The sequence below is a fragment of the Lolium rigidum genome, chromosome 3 (genome assembly GCF_022539505.1).
Source record: "Lolium rigidum isolate FL_2022 chromosome 3, APGP_CSIRO_Lrig_0.1, whole genome shotgun sequence".
Lineage (NCBI taxonomy): Eukaryota > Viridiplantae > Streptophyta > Magnoliopsida > Poales > Poaceae > Lolium > Lolium rigidum.
Genome location: NC_061510.1, coordinates 374,635,236 through 374,658,767, shown reverse-complemented (window position 1 = coordinate 374,658,767; position 23,532 = coordinate 374,635,236). Strand labels below are relative to the sequence as shown.

The following is a 23,532-nucleotide window of genomic DNA, read 5'->3' as shown; positions in this document are numbered from 1 at the left end:
GGAACTGGAGAGAGGATTGTATTACTCCCAACATCTTCTACTGTGAAATGGAAAGTTGGATACCTTGGTTCCTTAATTCGAAAGAAAAATGGTTTTTTTGGTTCATGGTATTTTCTCCTTTTCTGTTGGAAAAGCACAGTTACATTTTTTTTCTAGTGGAAGAGAGCACACGCACCATTTCCAGGGTACCAACGGGGCCCATTAACAGCAGATTCACCGAGAGCGATGGGCCGACGACGGCTGCTCTCCGCGGGGTCCACGTCGCCGCCCGCCTGGCCAGTCGATTTTTATTGTGGCCCCTGATTTTCTCCACCCTTCTCTTCACATTTCCACCGCTGTTTTCTTTTAACCATAAACCCCTCCACGGTATATGCATTTTCACCTCTCTGCCACACATCATCCCCTTCTCCTTCCTCCTGCGGATTCCCCGCCAGCTTCCGGCCGCTCCTCGCCTCCTCCGGTGGTAAAATTGCCCGCCTAATTAACCCCGTTGGTTCTTCTGTACTTGTGTTAATTCCGGTTGAATCCAGTGGTGATAGTCTATCCAATCTTGTATGCTTAGCAAGGGATTAGGTTGCTTTGGGAGAATCTGATTTTGTTGGTTGTTTCGAGTTAGGATTTTTGGGGCAGAGCATAAGTTTTACCCTTCCCGGAACTTTCTGGGTTCTTGGAAGTCGGATAATGGCCCAGTTTATGCATGGATGATGAGCTACTGATTTACGCACTCGATGTGCACCGTCCATTTTGGTTATAGTACATCTGCTAAGCAACCACTATCTGCTGCACCAGTCACCAGATAAACATGAAAGTACCACGATTTTTTTGTATGATGCAGTATGTAGAGTGTTGCAGCAGCTTGTAAATATTCAGCTTTATGTTAGAAATGTATTAGAACAGAAGATAAGTTTTCTGTCAGAGTGTCAATAATATCAATCTTCAGTGAATTCAGTTTTATGTTAGAAATGTATTAGAACAGAAGATAAGTTTTCTGTCAGTAAAAATCTTCAGTGGTGGTTCCTATGATATCGCTGGATCCCTTTGTACTTTTGTGTGTCTGATCAAAGCATTCTCTGTTGCAGATTGAGTTGCCAGCGGCCTCTGAAATACTCTCCTGTTGTCGGAGAAATGCTTGAGCAGCTCGCAGCAGATTGATGAGCATCCAGCCATGCCGGCGCTACATGGACCCGTTCTGTTTGTCAGGCCTGGTGCTTACCCAGAACTGAAATCGTTCCCAATAAATGCTGCTGGTCAATTTAACAACTTGTTAGGTTGCAATGCGGTTTGTAGTTCCTTTGAAGGCCATCATGTACAGAAGTCACACTTTGTTCCTAGCTTCAGAGTTAACTTTGCGAGAGTCAGTCATTATCTTCACAGAAGCTTAAATGAGAGAACTGCAAGGCATTGGCTGGTATGGTATACTTTGTGATAAAGACAAGACCTTCCATTTGATGAATTCTTGATCACTGTCCGTTTGGTTTTTTTCTGTTTATTCACCATTGTGTTTTGTGCAGCACCGATTTCATGTTAATGCTTCATCAGACGAGGAGTTCCGTTCATCGCGTAATATAGCAACTAGCTTATTCAAGCAGTATAAGAATGTCATTGATCGAGGAGGTGGAGATAACATAAAAGTATTGATTCTTGTTGAGATTTTTCACTGGTCTTCTTGACATAACTTCTTTCTGCAATCGTTACATGGCCTTTTAATGTTACTAGGGATTTGTTAATGCTGGAGTGCAAGCATACGCCCTAGGCTGTACAGAAGAGGGGATTAGAATGGAACTTATGGATATCAAAGCTTCTGGTGTCGAGATTGAAGGCCTGCGGTCTTATGGAGGAGGAACAAGCTTGAGCTTCAAAGTCCGTTCTTTCGAGGTTAGCACATTCTCAAATCTGAATTAGTATGCTTCAGTTTAAAACTATCTTTTATCTTCAAATGTTTTTCATTGAAACTATTGGCTGCTCTGTAGTATTTACACTCAAGTAGACGAGTTTTGCTTAGGTCTTTCCATCCCCCCACGTCTTTACTTTCTTATTAGTTTGTTAACAATTATCCATAGATGGAATTTACTAAATCATATTAGCAAGATATGAAACTCAGCCCAGTTGAGGACTTGTTTGCATGTAAACACCCCCCTTGATATGATATTCAGTGTTTCCATTCCATTTGTCTCAATGATGATTTCATGTACTGTAGGTGAAGGAATGCATTCTGTGGCTGAGTATAGTGTTCATTACAATACTGTGCACACCACAGCCAACAATCATCAGGTGGTCTACTTCCCCACCAGTGTCGGATGATCTGTTGGACCAGTGGAAAGGATTCTGTGCCCTGATAGCAAACGCGTACTATACAAAAGGCATGGCATGGTACGAAAGGTTTTCTCTGTTAGCATTTTGTTCTATCTCTTTTCTCCCTTTGTATCTTATGATCCTGATCACGTTGAATGTGGGTGAAAACTGCTCACAGGCTGCCAGTGAAAACATTGCAGCTGGAACAAATGGCTGTCATGGGAAGTTCCGAGGAGCCATCAGTGGTGGCAAGTCGGATGCAATTAGTTTTCAGTACATTAGAGGTTTGTAGCTGCACTCTCGGGCTTTGCAAACCTGTAGAAATAAATCAAATCCTCACTGTTTTGACCAGGTATCTTACTTTGCAGGTAGTTAGTCCACAGTGGCCAAAAGTGTAATGAAGTGATGCCCATATACCGTACAAAGATCTTCGGTTCACAGGACTCATCGTGACCCACAGCCAGGAATGAAATGCTTTCTTGATGTCCAGGCATGTGAATGTACACCAAAATCAAATCTCTGCATGTGCTTAGATTGTGTACCATTTGTCAATACATGTATATAGAAGCTACTGCCTTTGTAAATCTCCACCTTCAACTACAATACAACGAAAGTGAACGTCGATTATGCCTGTTAGAGATGTATGACTTGCTACATCTTTGTCATTGTCCACTTTTTTTTGCTGCTTTGCAGAAGTTATATGATTTTTTTTGTCATTTTGGCGATATAATCTACTCCCTCTCTCACAGTTTATTAGGCGTACGTGTACCCTTAGGTAGCAAATTTGATCAAGTTGACATTAGTTATATGTTATAAAAATTATATCATTAAAAAGTTTAGATGTTCTATTTTCTAATGATATATTTTTGCAATATATAATTTAAATTATATAGGTCAAATTGGTGACTTAGGGATATGGGGAAGATTAGTAAACTGAGATGGAGGGAGTAATGATAGTAGTACATGGTGTTTATGGTGCATTGTTTGCGATGGAAGCAAAACCCTAAAACACTGCATATCAATCTCCCTCTCATTTTTGGTGCTGCAACTGCAATTTGCCATGTACAGAACATAGAGATTCTGCTTTGTGGCACATGATATTGTGATTTCAGTTGCCAGATAGATGTTACATTATTGAGATATATAACAATATGCGCCGACACTAAACCGAATTTCCCACAGAGATACGAGAAATACTTTTCTTGAGAAAATGCCACATAACCCAGCTTACACATTGAAAGCTTTCAAAATCTGTCAACAACTTGGTCTCAAAGTGAGAACAAAAGAAAAGGGCCCGGGCCTGCTAGGCTCCGAATACAGATAGGCAGCAAACGAGGTATATGCCAAGAAGGTGGAGACGCAGCTCCACACCATGGGCATCAGAAGAAGAAAGTACTACACAGTATCTTAGAGCATCTCCAGTCGCGTCCCCCAAACCGCGCCGGATTGAGCGTTTGGGGGACGTGTTTTGTTCGTGCCGCCTTTGGGGGACGTCGCTCCCCAGCCGCGTCCCCCAAACGCCGCCCCCAAATGAATATTGGTACACGAAAATAAAGGTTTTCATTCAATTTTGATTATATATTACAAAGTTTGAATGAAAACGGCTAGATTTCATCTAAACCTAGACTACCGACCGCCCGGCGGTGCGTTCGACGGCCCCGCCCGTCGTCGCCTCCCCTACGCCGCAGCTCCTGCTGCGCGCGCCTCCTCTCCTTGCGTTCGGCGGTGTCCGGACGGTGCCGCTCCCGCCGCGCGTCCTCCTCCGCCCTCCCTCGCCGGGCCGCCCGGAGGGAGAGCTCGACGGCGCGACGAATCTGCGCCTCTTCGCGGGCACGGGTGTCGTCCCGGAGCTTCTTCTCCGACTCGAAGGACTCGACGAGCGCGCGTTGCTGATCGGCCGTCTCGTCCGGGTGCGGCCCGTCGTCGTCGGACCACTCGAACTCGTCGTCGTCGTTGTCCTCCACCTCGGTCTCCTCCGCCTCGGCCTCCTCCTCCTCCATTGGCGCCTCCTCCTCCACATCTGTTGGCGCCTCCATCATCGCCGCCGCCAACACGGCGTCCTCCGCCACCAACTCGTCCGCCCGCCTCCCCCATAACGCCCTCAGCGCCGCCTCCCGCTGATGACGCTCCTCCGCCGCCAGCTGCTGCTGGTGCTCGATCGACTCCCGCCGCCGGCGCTCTATCGACTCCCGCTCACCGCGCTGGCGCTCGTCAGCCCACCGCTGCTCCATCTCTGCCCGGTACCGGCACCGTCGCGCCTCCTGTCTCGTCGAGGCGTCAGACGCCGCAACGGTGGCGTCCCGTCGCTCCTCGCCACGCTGCCGCCGCCGCGGCCTCGCCAACAGCGGGGCCATGGGCGCGGAACGCCGCCGGATCCGCCGCCCGCGCCGCCTCCCGCTGGCCGGCGGGCCTGCTGCCGCATCGCCTCCCGCCGCTGGCCGACGGTGTGCATGCCATCGCTCTTCCCGGGCTGCCGCCGAGGGGTCGGTGTCGACCTGCGTTTCGGGACCGCAAGTGGAGGGGACGGCGGTGGAGGGAAGTGGCCGGCGCCGGGCGGTTCGACATTGCTACCGGTGGTGGAGGAGACGGCGGTGGAGCGACGAGGGCTGTGTTTGTTGCCGGCGGGGTGTGGTGGCTACCGTTGAGCCGGGAGACCTTTTATAGACGCCGGCGTCGGGAAGAAAGCGCGGGAACAAGCGAGAAGAGGCGGGAAGATCGCGCGGGAACGGGCGGTGGCGTGCGAACGCCGGCAACGCGTGGAGGCTGTGCAGCACCGACGAGACGTCTCGCCTGCCCCGCTGTCGCCATTAAGGCAAAGATGCCGCCGTGTGTCACTGCGCGCGAATAACTTCCGTCGCGAGGTAGGCGACGGTTAGGTTAAAATTAACTGTACCGCTGACGGGTCGGCCCCGCCACTCCCCGCCTCGCTTTCGTTGTGTCCGGCGTGCCCGGTGCGTCCCCTGTGGGACGGGGACGGGCTCGGGGCGCCGGACACCGTATGGGGGCGCGCCGGACAAAAATGGGCTTTAGGGGACGCGGCTGGAACGGTTTTTTTGTCCGGCGCGCCCCAAATCCTTTTGGGGGACGCGGCTGAAGATGCTCTTAGCTTGCCTCCTGAGGAACAGCATCAGGCAACACCGCTTATGTAGGAGTTGCATTGCAGGTCATACGTGCCAGAGACTTGTCTTTGCTACCCTGCTCCTGGTCCTGGGCAACTATATATGCCCTTCGAAACCGTGCTGCCATCTCCACGTCTGGCGCTATATAGTGTGTGGGCTTCTGATGCCCAAGAAATCAGCTTTACGGAACACATGTCTGACCCAGATCCAGACTCAGTGAAATTCTTCAAGAAAATGTAGCAATTTCCTTCCCTTCCTTCATTTTCACAGCTCAGCTAGATTTACCTAGACCTTAGTTCTACATTGCCATCCTATTACTGGATCAAAAAAGGCGAGAAAGAATGAGAACACATCTCTTGCCGCCCTTTTTTTTCTCCTTGACATCAACACTCTGAAGATTAATTATGTATCTATGTTTACACAACAATTGCGCTTCACATTTCACAATAGTTGCTAAAGGTAAGGTACATGGTAATAAATTAAAACAGCATCTTTAGACTAACACCAAAAAAGAGGGTGAAAAGCTACAATATGACAGAAAATATTTCCCTGTTACGAACATCTGCTGCTGCCTTCAAGAAGTCTGGTGCCCTAGACCCTGTTGTACCCCACGTTTTTACTGAACAGGCGCCGGATGTAGACCACTTGCAACGCGCTAGCAGCCATGAAAGCTAGGTACTCCGCGATCGTGTAGAACATGACACGTCTTCTGGTGCTCTCATTCGCTGGATTCAGTTTTTCATGAAGAACATATTACAAAATTAGACAAAGATAAGAAAAATGTGAAAATCAACAAAAGGATAATGGAGAGTGTACTTAGCAGCTTGGCTGGTTAAATAGTAAAGTACTACCTCTGTTCCTAAATATAAGATGTTTTGGGAGCTCAAAGTGAACTGCAAAAACGTCTTATATTTAGAAACAGATGAAGTACCTGATATCTCATTCGACACTTGGGTGTTCTTTCAAACTAAAATAAAGAATTGAGACAGGCAGATGAAACAAAATAAGGTTGGATATGTTCCCCTATGCAAGATCATGTGGCCCTATCCCAACTGAACAAAGGACAAGATTCTAATCCTACGAAGGAGCATAACTGGAGAAAAGGAAGCTTAAACTGCAAATGAAGAAACTGTGGATATGTAAGTGTTTCAAACAGTATTTAGTGCATTTCCACGAGTTCTCGTGTTTTTTCCTTTCATTTTCACGGATCGTTCCCTCACAACATCAGTCAAGTGATTTGGAAAAATGGAGGATGAAAGTAAAGCAGAATCCATTACATGGAGCAAGCTCTGTAATGGATGACAACTCCATAGCTTAGTACTGAAAATGGAATGAAGGTATGCTCAGTTGTTTCAAAACACGATGTACATGGCAGCACCAAGCTAAAGGGCCTGATAGGCACATTCTGATTAGTTGCTAGCTTTAGGGATCTATCGCTGTCTTTAGGAGTCTCCTAGCTCTATAAAAAGAGGTTCCCTTGTGACTTTTTCCATTAAGCGGAGAATACACCAATCTAACCCCAGTGTCCTTTGTGAGTTTATCCCTGTCCTTGAGACATGGCTGCCATCAAGGTACCAACATGCCTCTTGCAGTTCCATCTAGTATCTACCAGTCCATAACACATGGGGAATGGGTGGATCAGAGTAAGTGCACCGGAAATAATATTCTCTACTTGTAGTTAACAGGGCCATACGAGAAGGATGAAATTACTAGAGAACATTTACAGAAAAAAATTCATGAAGCTTACTGTGCCGGTGACGAGCCTCACGTGCTTTTAGGTACTTCTGCTCAGCAGTGACAGATTCTAAAGCTTCCTTAAGCTCTGCAATTTTCACATTGATAGGGTCCAAGTGCTCTGGAAGAGGAAGAAATATGTGTTAAAAAAAATTAAGGAATAAGCAGCTGCTGAAATTTTAAGGGACACAATCAATACACTGACCATCTTTCGCCAGATTGTGCTCATTGGGTATGTGCCCAACATGAATGTAGAAAGAAACCGTTTCAGGTGCCCCGTAAGGATTGTGGAAGCAAAACTTGTACATTCCACCCCTTGGAGCTTTAAACTCAAATTTGTCACCAGACTTTCCCTTCATTGAATGTACAGTGTTACCACCTGGTGAAGTTACCTACATCAATGAAGAAGGAAGTATAGAACATCAGAAAGACAGTTGATGGATCACTGGTTAAATGAACATAACATATTTCAGTACTAACCGTAAAATACAGACTTACACTACAATATTTCACAAGTGGGCATACCAGGTGCAACCATTGCCAAATTAGCTTTTCTAATATGGATATCAGCAAACTAAACTGTAAACCCTGGGACTAGAAGTCTTTAAATGGAATAATTAAGAAATAAATAATTCTTGACATGGGAAAACCAAAATGACCAGCCAAACAAAGAAAATCAGACTAGTAATACGCAAAGTAAGATGGACTCAAATATTTCCAAGTAAGCGAACAGCAATGGTTGGCATCAGGAAAAACAAATAAAGTACTACTCCCTACGATCCATAATAAGTGTCGGTGATTTGGTACAACTTTAAAACAAAATTGTACTAAACCGCCGACACTTATATGGATCAGACGGAGCACTTCTATTCCAATGAATAAGGCGCACGTGGTTCCCAAAAATTTTGTTTGACCAAAAATTTGAGCAACTATATCTCAATTATCTTACACAAAATCAGTACCGTTAGATTCGTATTGAAAAAAATTCTAGTGATACAATTTTCTATCAAATAATCATCATATGCTTGAACATCTTGGTCAAAGTTAAATCTTTGAAAGCACATGCGCCTTATTCATATAGGAACGGAGGGAGTACATACATGCGTAAAACAAACCACCATTTCTCAGCGCATGGGCTAAACCATCCAAAGGAATTGCCATGAAGTCAACCGTTTCCATATGCTAATGCTAGTATTGAAGTCAAGCAAAAATAATTAGGTGTTTCATTTGCCTCATAAATCATCCAAAGGAGTGGACACCGTGACTAGCAGTAGTACAAGATCAATTGATTTAGCATTACCCCCCACCAAGTAGGATGAAAAATATACACGTTAAGTTCAAAAAAAGAAATATACTGGTTTCTTTCCACTGATAACTTCCAAGGAATTACTTACCGCTAATAGCAAAATAGGCTTCTAATTTGCCAAGTTTAAACCTCAAGAACAATATGACACCTCTATCTTTTGATCTTACACAAAAGCGAAAAGGAAATCCAACTTCCCCCTCTGCTCGAAAAAAAGTTATTTAAACGTAAGTTTGTAAACAGGTTTTGCCACATAGGACGCTTAAGTAGCATCCCAGGGCAATAGGAAGCAACCCTTAGGACCCTTCCCCACTGCTGCCGTTTCTTCCGAGATCGATTGTTTAGGTAAACTGCATCACCTTAGCAGAACATTTCAGTGTGTTGATGACCAGTTGCGCCTGGAATCTCTAATTACTTTGGTTGGCATTTGTTGAAATCAATTCTAAATAGCTAGGTTAAGAACTGTCAATTAATCCCAAATGCCCAGCCTAACCACACCTTATACACGAGATGAAGAAAGCATCCAATGGAACAAAGCCTAATCGTAACTAAGACGATCGCTTTGCACAATAAATGTTCAGATGCTACTTCTAATCTAGTAAGAGAATATAAGTTGAGAACTGATCCTTTAACTGTGACTCAAGTTACTAAGGAAGAACTTATCGTTAATGGAAAGGTACAGCATCTTAAATGATTTCTCTACGCCACTACAGGTGTGAAAGGATTAATAAAATATTTGCTCAACTTGAACAGCCAAATCATAAATTAGCATCTGTGAGTCATTTGCTCCACACCTAAACCATCCAGCCTGAATGATCTGTAGTTCGCTCTGGCAAATTTTGTATATACGCACCATACCAAGCAACTGACAGAAAGGGCACGGCAATACACCAAAACTCCCCCTAAAGATCCGTGCTTTGAACCAGAGCACGGCAGAATTGACCCAGAGAACGATCAACAATAGGAACTAACTAAAGCTGGTCTCTAAAAGTAATCTAAATCGTGAGCGTTACTGATCGAGATCACCAAATCGCCGCAGGTATTTCCCCCCGACGAAGCACAACAAGCCGCACGCAGATCACACAAGGAGGGGGCGAATCCACCTGATCCCCGATTCGATCCCCCAGATCCCAACTAAAACAGTCCATAAACCCCGCTAAATCCAGACCCGCGTGCCGCGATCAAGCGGGGAGATAGAAGGTCAGGCGAGAGGAGGGAGGCGGGGGATCGGCCGGGGTGCCGTACCGTGAGGTCGATGCCGGGGTGGTCGGAGCTCCAGAAGATGTCGTGGTCGACGACGACGAAGTTCCCCGTGACGGAGTCGCCCTCGTAGGGCACGAACTCGTGGATGCACTCGGTGTCGGTGACCGTCACCGACAGCGCCTCCGCGCGCCACCCCGCGCACGCCGCCGCAAGCGCCAGCGCCGCTACCAGCAGCATCGCCGGCCGCCACCTCGCCATGGCCCGCCGGTCGGTGCCTGAGCTCGGCAGACTCCCCTGCCGGAAAGCACCGGCGACCCTGGTCTAGGGCTGGGGTGAACGGGGAGGTGGGGGCGAGACGGCGAGCTCCGGACTCCGGTGTTGGGGAAGGCGAGAAGAAGTCACGAGGCGAGATTGGACACGGGGAAGGAAGATGTTGCGTGTTTTTTGCAGTAAAGGACCTTGCAGATCGCGTAATAGTGCAGCATCACAAGATGGAGTCTTGGCGACGTGGCCGTGTGAGTGCGAGTGGCTGGCTGCCGGACCCGTCTCGTACGTGGCGTGGCTGAGCTGGCGGTCAATGGAGAGACCGAGGATACGTACTACTCTAATGCGTTTGTCACTTACGTGAATCTTACGAACTTGTGAAATTTGACAAAATGCTCCTAGATAAAATTGTATTTTTATGGCCTATTGAATTCCAAGGAATATTAGAATGCAATCTTTTTGAATCATTTAAGAATAGAAAACTAGTGTACTAAATTTTGGATCAAACAAGGTTTGACTAATATTGGTTATCATAGGTGCCGCAACACGATCAAGATAAAATGAAACAAAAGAAGCATGACTTCTCGACAGATTGGGCATCCCACGGTATGATTGCTGCACCCCCATGGAGCTCTCACAGGCGTTTGGATTTTTGGCCGTTCGATCGAGGTGACGTGGCGTGATCTCGGCCGGTCGTTCGTCCAGGGCGCTGAGGCCCTCCCGCAGACCCACTTTTTATCCATGGGTCGTCTGAAAGCCCCCGCTCGGCCCAGACTCTCGCGTCGCGTGGCTGCGAATGCACATGGAGAGAGGCGGTCACCAACTCCCGCATCCTCTTCTCTCTCGTTCATCTCCTTCCCACAAAAAACCTAGCCGACAAGCGAGGATGGCGGCGGCCTCCTCCGAGCGGGCCGGCCAGGAAGATCCCGAGCGCAGCGGCGGGTCTCGCCTGCCTCCGCCTCAACCTCGTCGCCGGTCGCCGCCCTCCACCCTATAGTCCCTCCTCCTCGGCGGCACATGGAGAAACGGAGAAGGCGCCGACGGGCAAGAAAGGAGCCGGCCGCGGAGGGGAGGATCCGATGGAGGACGAGGGGATCCGGTAGAGGAGCAACCATGGAGAAGGGGGCGCGCGGGTGGCCTTGCTCGTAGCCATTTGCGGCCTCCTCCTCTCGCCCCAACCTCTAACCCTAACCCTAACGCAGCAGGGGCATGGTGCACAGCCCTCGAACCGGACGATGATGGCCTCCTTCTCTACTCTCCAGCGGAGCCCCATCTCCGTCAAGCGGCAGCAGCAACATCAACGGGTTGAGATTCATCTAGGTTTGCCTCTCCCTCCCTCTCTCTCTCTCTCTCGTCTCTTCCTCTCTATCTTTCTCTCGCTCTCACTCTATCTATCCGTCACATGCACCCACATGTAGCCGAGAAAACAAGACGATGTGCACCTCGCACGGCTTATTCGTTGAATTGGGAAACATCTCGCAGGTGGCAGGCACCACAACAGCATGGAATTGAGACCCTACTCTCTAAGCTGACGAATCTCTTGACTAAGCTCTAGGTCCATACATTGTTTCCCCAAACTAATATTTTCCTTGTTCTAGCTTATGTTTGCTGATGTGTTCATTTTCGGATCGGCTATTGGATCTTGTCTCGGTATTAAGTTCCTTGATGAATTTATCAAAGCCATCCAGTTTTACAAAATATATTCGCACGTTGCTTTTGCTTGCGGAGTACAAATAAGGAATCAAAAGCAATTACTAGGAAATTATGCTTCTTCGTACAAGAGGGTAGAGACATGGAGGCTAAACAAGCAAAAGGAAATGGTATATTCTCTTCAGATCTTAACATCCTTTCTTCATATTATTTCAGTAAGATTACTACTTTCACTGTACGGTGTTCTCATTAAAGTTGATTTGAGTAAGGTGTCCTTTTTCTAGGTAAACAGATGGATCGAGTGATGTCCCTGGAATATAAGTTAGATTAAGGATGCTATCGGGTCAGTCATGCATTATACATGTTGATTATGTGGGTTTATATGTGGGTATTACTGATTTATTTAAGCGGTTGAATTGTTATGGGTTAAAAGCGGGATAGCTGCTTTGTGTTGCTCGGCATTATTTATTATAACCGTAGTAGGACAAATAGTGAATCTTCATACTAATGATCCTTATTGTTTCATACTGCATTTATTTTGCTCGGTTGGTGCCTATTTGCTCATAATCCAGCTCTCTTTATTCACCATATCGCTGGTAGGTAGTTGTCATAGATTTTTTTACTCACCATAGGTGCACTCCGATATGGAGGTGGATTGATGTATATTGATTTCGTCCTCGATGTTTTGCTAGATTTAATGGAGTTCTATTTGAAAGTCGGGCTCAAGGGGGATGCATGAAGGGGCATTACCTCGCTATGTGAACTTTCCGTGTTGCAATGGAGGCAAAAATGTTTACTCGAAGTTCATACGACAACATTGAGTAAAAATGTGATCATGCCATCTCCCACAAAAAGGTTTTCCATTCATTCTTCCCTTTTTTTTCTCATAGTTGTCCAAATTGGTCAATCAATGATTATTTGGCATGATCTTGGAGCTGCAAGTTTATTTCCCTCCGGCGATGGAGCATAACGATCTGTTTTTGTATTATGAGTTCAGGTTGTTCAACTTATTTTTAGAGTTACCTTTATTTCTACATCCGTGTTTATTATTGTTCTTTTTAGAGCATGAACGTACTATCTCTCTTAAAGCCATGATTTTTTTCATTTTCCTGGAACTAGCTCTGTTGGTTTTACATCTAATCTGTATATGGACATCTCATTTAATTTCACGGTGCATATGTGGCCGATTAGCTCTATCTAACAATATATTAACCAGGTAGTAGAATATGCACAATAAGTATCTTTGTTTTACCCATGTGGCATCAGCATGAATGCACATAATTACTTATATCTATGCATACAAGGCTTCTTGTATTGCATCCTGTAATTAACATTTGCTCTGGAGTTGTCTGAAATTGTTCTATGTGGTTTTGCAAAAAGAACTACCACCGACGGTTACTCGGGTTACTCGAATTCACTATTTTGATGTGTATTTACTATATACTCAAGTGGATATGACTGCGCTGAGTCGGATGAAAGAAATCAACCTTAAAGATATATGCACATAGTTAATGGGATGGTTAGTGATTACTTGTTTCATTACTGAATTTTGTTGCCTCTTATGCCCAAGTGGGATAGTGCTGATTTTTTTAACTATTACACTTTACTGGTTGCTGTGATTTTGCATGTGAGGTAAGAAGACCTATAAATATGATATGATCACGGCGTATGTGTTTCTATCTACAAGGAGCCATTCTCTCGTGGTGGGAAGTGCATTTATTCCATATCCTTGTGTTTGTTGTGATTGGAAGTTAAAGAATAGGAGGTATGGGAGGATGTTTTTTCTTGACTCGTTGTTACGTCCGATCGGTTGCCTTGTGAGGAAAGCATGTGTTAATTTTTTATCGGTAACTAAACACCGCCTCCTGAAAATTAAAGGATTGGTGCAAATGGGTAACTAATACATATAAGTTATTTTTCAATAACCACTATTTCTACCTCTTGATTAGATATTGTTTTCTAAAGCTTTATTGTCAACACTGCCAAAATAAGTACCAGACTGAACATTTTAGCTGTCTGCATGACTGAGCCACGGTTGTGCTGTGCATCCCTGTCCTTGCAGCTTTGGCTCCTCCTCCCCCACATATGTATAGTTTTGGAAAAATTCAGATCTTGCACTAGCATAAGGAAAACATGCATGTTCTGTACTGTGTACTTGCAGCTCTCGATAATGGCCACATCTGTATGATTTTGCTGCCTCACCGTCTCCTTGCCCTAGGAAAGAGGAGTGTGGCATGCAACTTCTTAAATTAATTTTCCAGTTTATTGTTGTCTATTATAAAGCCTTGGCACAGTGGTAAAGCTGCTGCCTTGTGATCAGAAGGTCACGGGTTAAAGTCGTGGAAACAGCCTCTTGCAAAAATTGCAAGGAAAGGATGCGTACAAGTTGTCTCTTGTAAGAAAATGTTCTAGATCTCTTAGAGATAAATGTATCGGAAGATAATATATGGCGCACCAGATGTAGTTGCAAGTACACAATATTACACATGTTAACATTATAGTGTAGGAATTGTATGTTTTATTGACTTTTGTAACCTACGTACTATTGTAATGCTCATTGGTTGCAGATCATTTTATTGCAGTCAAATATATTCTTCACGCCATACTCCAGCTATGGTTGCTTCTTCTTCACAGGTATGGCTCCACTGAACTTAAGAGTCTGCTCTATGAATTTGTTTTTCCAAAGCGCTAACCACCTCCAAATGGTGTGACTTGGTTTACAGGCTGTTACAAGTCAAAAGGTAGTGTGCTTATTTCTTTATACATTTGGTTTCATTTTTTATTTGTTTTATGTGCTTACATTGCGATCAGGGCTTAAGACTATTTCTAACTAGAAAGTTTCCATGTAATATCTTTAGTGAATTATGCTTCTTCATATTTACTCCATTGGGTAGAAAAATGTATATAGTTCATCGTGTCTTCTTGCTTATTTAGTTCATCACTTAGTCCTGCTAAATGCGTGACTCGATATATTCGTTTAGTTTCCTTGGCAAGTAACCGATTATTTTTCTTAAATTTTAAAATGCTCATCCATATTACTTCAATAATATGGAGTATTTTACTTTCAAAAAATTAGTAGATCAAATATCTCATGATAGCCCAGTGACTAATGGTAGTTCTATCCTCTTTGTATTTAGTGATATTCATTTGCTATTTCTAATTGCTTACTCCTTTTGTTCCTAGCCCATATTATGTTACCTCTAATCCACTGTTAGGACCTTTACTATGTATCACTGATATCTACATTCTATTACAATAGGTTGCTCCTGAAGTAACCATGCCTTAAGACGCCACCATCAGCATCGAATTCCGCTAGAGGACCACCTGTGCATGTGAAATTTTCTGATAGGCAGATAGTACCATTTGTGTATTTTCCTGTACTTTTGTTTGGCCTTGTGTGCTAGAGGATTGTTGCTTATTTGTTTGGCCTTGTGTGCTAGCAGAACTGTTTTATTCCAATTATTTTTTTGGATGGTGTGCTTTATACATCCAAATGTGAGCCTCATCCAGCCAAGCAAGTCCTGCAGCCTTCTGCTTGGATCTGGTTGCGTGGTTCAGAGATGGTATTCATTTTGTCGTCTTCTATTCATTTCATGACATTGTCATTTGTGGCTTGGATTCAACTTGCTCTTTGTCTTTAGGCTGGTTTTTTTATAGCTGGAGCAGTCGGTGTGGCTGATCACTCTCTTTGTGTAGTCTGCACTGGTACACTCGCAATGTGTTTCCATTCATCTTTGTTCTCATGAAGGCACCTCTGCAAATAATTATGAATTGAAAAGAATATGTTTCAACTTTCATTTTCAATGGTCTGTATACTGAAATCACATTCCGTGTTTTTCATATATATACACTCAGTGATGATTTACATCGATTAAATTATTTTCTCTGTACCACATGTTTACTTACTCGATGTTGATTTACATAAATTGAATTATTTTCTCTGGACCAAATGTTTACTTTGTAATGAAAATATGAGTATGCAAAGACCTTGGTAAAAACATCATGATGTTTCTAATCTTCCTAATGAAAGTGTTCTCGCCCCTTCTTTTATCTTAGTTTGAAGACTACATTGCTGCTGGAAGGTGCTAGAAAGTGTCTGGAATCTAATCTACAGATTATGAAATAGCACATGCATTGAAGAAACAACTTGCACGGTCATCACAGATTTCTACAGAGCTCAACTTAAAGAGCCCGAAGATAAAAACGAGTACCGATGCGTCCAGTCAAACATTTCTAAAGTTAAACCAAGATTGTATCTATAAATTTGTTGTGCATTCTACCATGCGGTTGTTTATATTCTATTCGATTTTGTTGTTTGATCCCTTTTGCAAACACAAGGTGTTATCTGGTCGGTTAGACTAATATGTGCAGTTTTGCATTGGTTCCGACAATCATGTTAATGTTGCTGCCTTGCTGTCCTCCGAAGGTATTATAAAGTGTTTTACAAAATATTCATCAATCCGAAAGATGGGGCTATGCGCCAAAGCGTGACTCTGAATTTGTTACTATGTTAGTCATTTAATTTAACTGAAACTTCTGTAAAACCATATTGGCTTACATAAAATAAATATTGGAAAGAGCTTCACGGGTTCGTGCGCCAAGGCGCACATCTAAATCTAGTGTCCAGATGAGAGGTAGAACCTGATTCTGAGATATCCATGAGCTTTTTAGTTTTCTTGAGATACTCTCGAGCGTGTTGAAACTTAGCGATACCTTTGACTAATTTGAACTTTTTTAAAAATAATGGTTATACTTGTGGCCCATTTTTTAATATTATTGACATTTCTGTCGGTGCCAGCGAGCCTCGATATTGTGAGGGCTCACCCTTGGTGGCTTGGCGCCGCCGAACAATTGCCCATATTGGTCATTGTCTCGATTGTTTTCAAGTTTTACATCGACACCAAAAAAGAATGAAGCCATAGTGCATAACTGAAGTTATTTTTTTAGGTCCGTACCAAAAAAAAGTGTTAAGGAAGATGGTACTGACATACATGAGGAGTCCTGAGTAATTTCAACATTGTTGAACACATGTGATAAGTGCAATCAGTTGCAAAAAAGGCCAAATTAACCCAAGAACGTGTGTTGGGCACAGGAAGAGTGTGTCGAGATGGTCTTATCCATGTGAGTATTTAGAGCTTCTATAATCAGGTAAAGAAACTCTTTTCCTAGAAAATAAAACTTGAAACATATGAAAGGATACGGACGTTGCCTAGACGGGGTGAGTAGGTGATTAAAAAACTTTTACGAGATGGGCTTAACAAATGCGAAATAAAACTAGTGTTTAATTTGTCAAGCACACATAACCTATATCAACTAGGGTTCACTATGTGCACCAACAACTTATGCTAAGCAAGACAAGCAACTACGTGATTGCAAAATATATAACATTAAATATGAAAGTTGTCACAAAGTAAAGTGCATAAATAAAGAGCTCAGGAATCGAAATAACCGAGAAGACGCGGAGACCACGATGCATCCCAAAGTTTACTTCCCGAATGAAGTTAGTCTCCGTTGGAGTGGTGTGGAAGCACAATGCCTTTACAAGCACCACCATAGCTCACCGTAACCTCCTTGTGCTTTTGCACAATGCAAGAAACCACTATCCGCTACAGGGGCCTTGAGGGTTGTCACCAAACCACGATTCCAATAGGATGTGAGAAATGTAGGTATATGAATCTTAGTTGAGTCATATGGAAAGAAGAATTCTCTTTTTTATTGTGTTCATTTTTTAGAATAAGGTATAACATTTGGAAATCCGCTTTTGACCAAGGGTGGATATGCTTCTGGTATCCTAAATAACATTTTAAAATATTCAAAATATTTAGAATAAAATTTCCGCGTGTATATCTCGACATTCTATATGCGCAGGTCAAGTTTCGCGGAAAACCAATGTTTTTTATGTTCTCTGTAGAAAAGATGAGAAAATATCTCTTGAAGAGCTTATTTTAAGCACCGATTTTATCTTTTTTACACACGACACATAAAAAAACATATGTTTTTCTTGGAACGAATTTGCGAGCACATAGAACATCGGGTTGTACGTGGGAAATTTTTTTCATAATTTTTTAATATTTTAAAACGCGTATAACACAAATTTGAAAAATCATGTGCATATGCTCGTGGGAGCCAAAACGCCGTGTCCAACTCTAACGTCATGCTATTTTCTTATGAAACCTACACTACAATATTCTTAAGAGATTTATTTTCTAGAGATATGGTTCTATGAAGAAAAATTTCATAGGAAATCCTGTAAATAAAAAAAAAAATCTTGAAGATCAGAACAGAATGGAAAATACCGTTGGGTCCAGTAACGGCCGAAAAAGAATGCGATTTCTCTGTCTAGACAAAGTTTTGTTTTGGACAGCCCCGTTGAATGGACAGAAGAAGCGTTGCATGATATATTTGCCGGCCCGTTTATCACGGCCTCATATGTGGCCTTCGTTTGGGCCCTCTGAATTAAATTCGATACCGCCAAGTCGCCAACATAGTCCAGAGATGTGCTCGATCGGTGTCCCTTTCATCTCCGGTCCGTCGAAAATATCTGGGGTGCATGGCATGGCATATGCACCACACAGGTGTCCAGCGGCCACGGCACGTCGGCAGCCACCACCGCTTGAGCGGCTCTGTGTATAAAGGACGGCGAGGAAAAGCAGAGAGCCGAACAATGCCGAGCGCTTGGGGAGAGCTAGCAGCTAATCGTGTGTTCCTCCGGGGTGTTTCCCCGCACCGCCCACGAGAGACATCGGAGAGGGGAAAGCCGGCGAGGAGACATCATGCGTTTGCCGGCCGCCATCGGAGCATTGCACTGAGCAGCAGGCCGCTAACACGGCGCCGCTGCACATCCAAGCGCCACCGTATTAGTCCGTGGCACTCTCTTCCAAGACCGGGAGGAGGAAGAGGACGGGAGCTGCGTGCGTGCGACGCGGGATCACGAAGCGGCTGCGTGCAGCGGCGTGGCGCTCTCGTCGGCGCGCGCAAGCGAACCGAAGCCGGCCACGCTCGTGGCCTGCGCAGCCGCAGGTAAGGAAGAATGTCCCTGTGGCCATACGGGCCACCGTTTCTCGCAAGTTTTGGGCCGACGTCTTGAAGCTGGCCCAGTCTTCCCGGCGCACGTTCTCCGTCGACCCTCCATGCCTCCGGCGCTGCAGCAAACTGACAAAGCACACCGCAGAGACCTTGGCTCTGTAGCAAAAAGTGCCCCCATGCCGCATAAACAACTCCACGCTCCGTGTCGAGCTCAGGCGGCGCAGCGAGAACGCCCGACCTCCCGAAAATATCTCCTTCCTCCTCAGCTCAGGCAGCGCCACACGGCGACACCGCCGGCCTCCCCGAAAATATCTCACCCGACCGCGGCCACTGTGCGAGCACGCGTCCAGCCAACTTGGCGAGCTTTCCGCGCGACGTCGGCGGTCAATGGCCCGCGGGTTGAGAGAACGCGACAGAGCCAGCGGCAATAAGATAAGCGGCAATAAGATAGTAAGCGGCAACTTGTGCGACGCTTCGAGAACTCTCCTCCCCATCCGGACCTTCCAGAACGCTCCCCCGCCACGTCACCACTAATAAGATATTCCGTCGTGGAGGGGAAGATGGTTCCAATCCTTCCATTTCCAGAACCGTCTGGAAACTTTAGAACCGGAATCGGAAGCTGGGGGCCGAGCTGTATAAATGGGCGACGACCGCGTGCTGGCCCGCTCAAAGTACGAGTGAAAGGGATAGGGCTCTGTACTTTCTCCCTGCCTCCATGGTCCCTACTCCTTTCCTCCTCATCAATCTATCTCTCCACTCCACTTTTACTCTATGATCTCCTAAATTGGTCCAGCAGCATTGCCAATTCGGCAATTTTGGACAAGATCACTTACTTCTGTGCTGCTCCACTTCTTCACAACAACACTCTTTTCCCATTCATCTTCCGACGATACTTGATGGGTTAGTTAGCATCTTAATTGCTTCACGAAACTCTCTTCTGTATCTGATTCAGAAACGAGCTTGATTCTGTGGAGGGCGAATTTTGTTAGCCAAGAACGCCCCCATCAGTTTGCCCGCTTCTTGATTCTTTCTGGGCCTCTTCTTTTTTTACATGGTGCGACTAGCGGCGATCTGCCGTCATCAATCCCCTCTCTTCCATCACTAGATTTTCTGTTTGTTCGCTTTTGCATTTGTCTTTGTCTTTGTTTCGCCATGGATACCTTCAGGTTCAACGGCATTGTCAAAGACGAGGAATTCGGTTACTTCTCGGGAGCTGCAGCGTATGGTTATTCGCCGTCGTCTTGGGCCGGCGCCGCCGCCGATAGCTACCCGCCGTCCTCGTGGGCCGGCGCGGGCGCCACAGAGAATGTCTATTCGCCACCGTCGTGGGGCGGCGCTGGCGCAATGGCGGAGCAGCCCCGGCCAATGGACGGCCTCGGCGAGGCCGGCCCGACGCCGTTCCTGAACAAGACGTACGAGGTGGTGGACGACCACAACACGGACACCGTAGTGTCGTGGGGCGTCGCCGGGAACAGCTTCGTGGTGTGGGACGCGCAGGCCTTCTCTACGGTGCTCCTCCCACGCTACTTCAAGCATAGCAACTTCTCCAGCTTCGTCCGCCAGCTCAACACCTATGTAAGCCTAATGACGTCTGACGGGTAACAAACGCAAATTGAACCTGATGTGCTTGCATCGAGGTTGCAGGGGTTCAGGAAGGTTGATCCGGACAGGTGGGAGTTCGCGGCGGAGGGGTTCCTGCGGGGCCAGAAGGAGCTGCTGAAGACGATCAGGCGTCGGCGGCCGCAGTCGAGCACGCCGCAGCAGGAGGTGGGGCAGTTGGGTCACGAGGGCGAGGCGCACCGTCTGCAGCGCGACAAGAGCATCTTGCTCGCGGAGGTGGTGAAGCTGCGGCAGGAGCAGCAGGCTACGCGGGAGCTGATGGAGGTCATGGAGGAGCGCATCTCCTCGACGGAGCACAAGCAGCAGCAGATGACGGTGTTCCTGGTCCGTGCAATGAACAGCGCGAGCTTCCTGCAGCTGCTCGTGGACCGGCAGGAGCAGCGGAGGGAGCTCCAGGACGCGCTCTCCAAGAAGCGCCACCGCCCCCAAATCGAATACGTCCCTGCACGCAACGGCGAGACCAGCAGCAGCGCCAGCTACAGCCCCGCAGCGGTGCACGGCTACAGCCCCGGGCTAGCGGACGGCGCGGTGAGAGCTTCTGGATGGAGCTTCTGGATGGAGCTGCTGAGAGCATCTACAGCCGCGTCCCCCAAAGCGTCTCCCAAACCGCGTCGGATTGAGCGTTTGGGGACGTGTTTTGTTCGTGCCGCTTTTGGGGGACGTCGCTCCCAGCCGCGTTCCCAAACGCCGCCCTAAACATTTAAATTAATTTTTTTTAATACAGAATCATTTATCAAATATAGCATATGAATAAAAATGTTTGTCGAGGATTGTTTTCAAATTAAATTACAACAAATAATAAAATAAGTAAACAAATATAATAAATAGGGGTAGATGCTACATCAAGGTGCCACGGTATTTCCTTTGATCCTCCACAAATGCTCAACGAGATCAGCTTGAAGTTGCTCATGCACATTGCTGTCACGGATCTCTGCATGCATGGCGAGAAAATCAGCAAAATCTGCAGGCAACTCATGATCAACCTCCGCAAGAGGGCCTTGACACTCATAGGGACCAACATGTGACCTAGCATGATTCTTGCGGTCATCCTCGATGATCATGTTGTGCATGATCACACAAGCCTGCATCACCTCCCACATTTGGTCGTGAGACCAGCTTAGAGCAGGGTACCGGACAATGGCAAATTGTGCTTGAAGCACACTAAATGCCCGCTCGACATCCTTCCTGCAAGCCTCCTGTCGCGTAGCAAATTGAGAATTCTTCAGACCTGATGGATTCGAGATTGTTTTGACAAAAGTGGCCCATTTTGGATATATACCATCGGCTAGATAATAGCCTTTGGTATATTCGTGGCCATTGATCTCATAGTTGCATGGTGGAGCATGCCCTTCCACTAGTCCGCCGAACACCGGAGACCGCTGCAACACGTTGATGTCATTGTGTGATCCCGCCATGCCAAAGAAAGAATGCCAAATCCACATGTCATAATCTGCCACAGCTTCAAGCACCACACTGCAATATCCATGACGGCCTTTGTATATACCTTGCCAAGCAAACGGGCAGTTCTTCCATGCCCGGTGCATGCAATCGATGCTTCCAAGCATTCCAGGAAATCCTCTGGCAGCATTTTGTGCCATGATCCTTGCAGTCTCTTTCTCAGTTGGCCCTCTCAAATAGTATTTGCCAAACTTTCCCACCACAGCTCGGCAAAATTTGTACATGCACTCAATGACAGTAGACTCACTCATGCGAAGGTAGTCGTCCTGTGTATCGGCAGGTGCTCCGTATGCAAGCATCCTCATGGCGGCGGTGCACTTCTGAATCGACGAGAACCCGAGAACGCCTACAGCGTCGAGCTTGAGCTTGAAGTAGGGGTCGAACTCTCGAACGCCGTGGAGGATATTCATGAACAGCCCCTTGCTCATCTTGTACCGGCGCCAAAAATTGTCGGCATGTGTTGCGTCGGAGGCGAAGTAGTCGTTGTGCAGCATGGCATGCCCCTCCATCCTCTGCCGGGGCTTCGACTTCCTTCTCCCCGGCCTTGATCCTCCGCGGCGCGGCCTCTTCCTCTTCTCCGCCTCAGCGTCGAGCAATTCCTGGAGGGACGCGATGATCAGCAAATGCTCCCGCAGGTCGTCGTCGAAGGCTTGCTCGTCCTCCAGCGAGCAGGGCAACCATCTCATCGTCGCTGTCCATGGCTGAAGCAAAATCAATGGTTAAATTTGCGCCGAGGCAGACGACGCAACAAACAGCGGCCAATCGCGCCTACCTGGCAAGTCGTCGAGCACCTTCTGTGCGCGGAGGTGGGGCGGATTTGACGGCGCGTTCTGGGACGCGCTGGCGACGCGGCGGCGGCGGCACGACCGGCGGGAGTCCCAGCCGCGACAACGGTTCAGACTCTCAGCAGAGATCAGACGCCCAACCGGCCGGGAAATCTAGCGGCGGCGGTGGGGTGGGAGGCGCGGGAACGAAGGAGCGACGAGAAAAGAGGCGCGAACCAACGGTTTATGCAAATAGTTGCCGCATGTGGGAGCCGCCTCGCTTTTCGTTGTGTCCGGCGTCCCCGGTGCGTCCCATGTGGGACGGGGACGGGCTCGGGGCGCTGGACAGCGTATCGGGCCGCGCCGGGCAAAAATAGGCTTTGGGGGACGCGACTGAAACGCATTTTTTGTCCGGCGCACCCGAAATCTCTTTGGGGGACGCTTTGGGGGACGCGACTGGAGATGCTCTGAACATGGCCATGGGCCTGAAGGAGAAGCATAGAGGAGCATGGGCGGAGGAGACGCCGAGGACGATGAGGTGGACGAGCTAGTGCAGAGCTTGTACCATCTCAACCCGAACCGGTCCCATGAACTGCATCCAAGCACGGCAGTTATATTTATTTAAACGCAACTACGCAAGCAGTCATCCTAATTTCATAAGTATTTTTAGTCAAGGGCCTCAAGCCCTCAACAGGTAATTCCACTCGAGTTAAAGTTGCATGGTTGTCAATGAGGCAAACCAATTGGCAACAGTTCGACATTAGCATCCATTCAAAGATTTTTTTTTTTAGAAAAACAGGGGGCTAAAGCAACCAGCCCCATTTTTATTAGAAATGAAGGGTAGGTAGGTGAGAGAGAGCTCGCGCGCGTGCGTAGGTAGGGTTCCGCCACCGTCGGGGCGTCACACCTTCCCACACCATGGACTCCACCGCGTCGCACCCACCAGGCTTCTCGCATCGCTGGGTCCCTGGAGGGTAGCCCTGAGTCCGTTTCGTCGGCGTCTTCGCGGCGCCATGACCATGTTTCTGGCCTCGGTATTTCGTCGGCGTCGTCCGGCGGAAGCGTCGCGCCGAGGCCGGAGGTGGGGGACCAAGTCCTG

At 46.8% G+C, this 23,532-nt stretch overlaps 2 protein-coding genes and 1 pseudogene across 3 annotated transcripts; 2 read left to right on the top strand and 1 right to left on the bottom strand.

Annotated features, from left to right (window-relative positions):
* The first annotated feature begins 338 nt into the window (after positions 1-338).
* On the top strand, positions 339-2,946 carry LOC124704325. 2 transcript variants are annotated; one of them, XM_047236578.1, is made up of 7 exons: positions 339-463; positions 1,080-1,408; positions 1,512-1,631; positions 1,717-1,875; positions 2,198-2,370; positions 2,493-2,576; positions 2,661-2,946. In XM_047236578.1, the coding sequence occupies exons 2-6, from the start codon at positions 1,166-1,168 to the stop codon at positions 2,557-2,559; spliced, it is 762 nt and encodes a 253-aa protein (XP_047092534.1). In that variant the 5' UTR covers positions 339-463; positions 1,080-1,165; the 3' UTR covers positions 2,560-2,576; positions 2,661-2,946. The 2 variants fall into 2 exon arrangements, with proteins under 2 accessions (XP_047092534.1, XP_047092532.1); XM_047236576.1 differs by having other exon boundaries at positions 2,471-2,576.
* A 2,804-nt stretch (positions 2,947-5,750) lies between these two features.
* LOC124704324 (transmembrane emp24 domain-containing protein p24beta3-like) lies at positions 5,751-9,924 on the bottom strand. Its single transcript, XM_047236575.1, has 4 exons — positions 9,694-9,924; positions 7,351-7,537; positions 7,159-7,266; positions 5,751-6,136 (listed from the first exon to the last, which is right to left on the bottom strand). The coding sequence occupies exons 1-4, from the start codon at positions 9,907-9,909 to the stop codon at positions 6,003-6,005; spliced, it is 645 nt and encodes a 214-aa protein (XP_047092531.1). The 5' UTR covers positions 9,910-9,924; the 3' UTR covers positions 5,751-6,002.
* Positions 9,925-19,067: 9,143 nt separating this feature from the next.
* LOC124700570 lies at positions 19,068-23,103 on the top strand (annotated as a pseudogene).
* Positions 23,104-23,532: the final 429 nt, after the last annotated feature.

What these genes read in the sequence shown, in the direction of transcription:
- LOC124704324 (XM_047236575.1), bottom strand. Translation starts at nt 9,909, where the DNA reads ATGGCGAGGTGGCGGCCGGCGATGCTGCTGGTAGCGGCGCTGGCGCTT. An exon ending in ACCCCGGCATCGACCTCACG is followed by an intron (nt 7,538 to 9,693) that starts GTACGGCACCCC and finishes TCATTGATGTAG; the next exon opens with GTAACTTCACCAGGTGGTAA. An exon ending in GCACAATCTGGCGAAAGATG is followed by an intron (nt 7,267 to 7,350) that starts GTCAGTGTATTG and finishes TTCCTCTTCCAG; the next exon opens with AGCACTTGGACCCTATCAAT.
- LOC124704325 (XM_047236576.1), top strand. Translation starts at nt 1,166, where the DNA reads ATGCCGGCGCTACATGGACCCGTTCTGTTTGTCAGGCCTGGTGCTTAC. An exon ending in GAGGTGGAGATAACATAAAA is followed by an intron (nt 1,632 to 1,716) that starts GTATTGATTCTT and finishes TAATGTTACTAG; the next exon opens with GGATTTGTTAATGCTGGAGT. An exon ending in TAGTTTTCAGTACATTAGAG is followed by an intron (nt 2,577 to 2,660) that starts GTTTGTAGCTGC and finishes CTTACTTTGCAG; the next exon opens with GTAGTTAGTCCACAGTGGCC.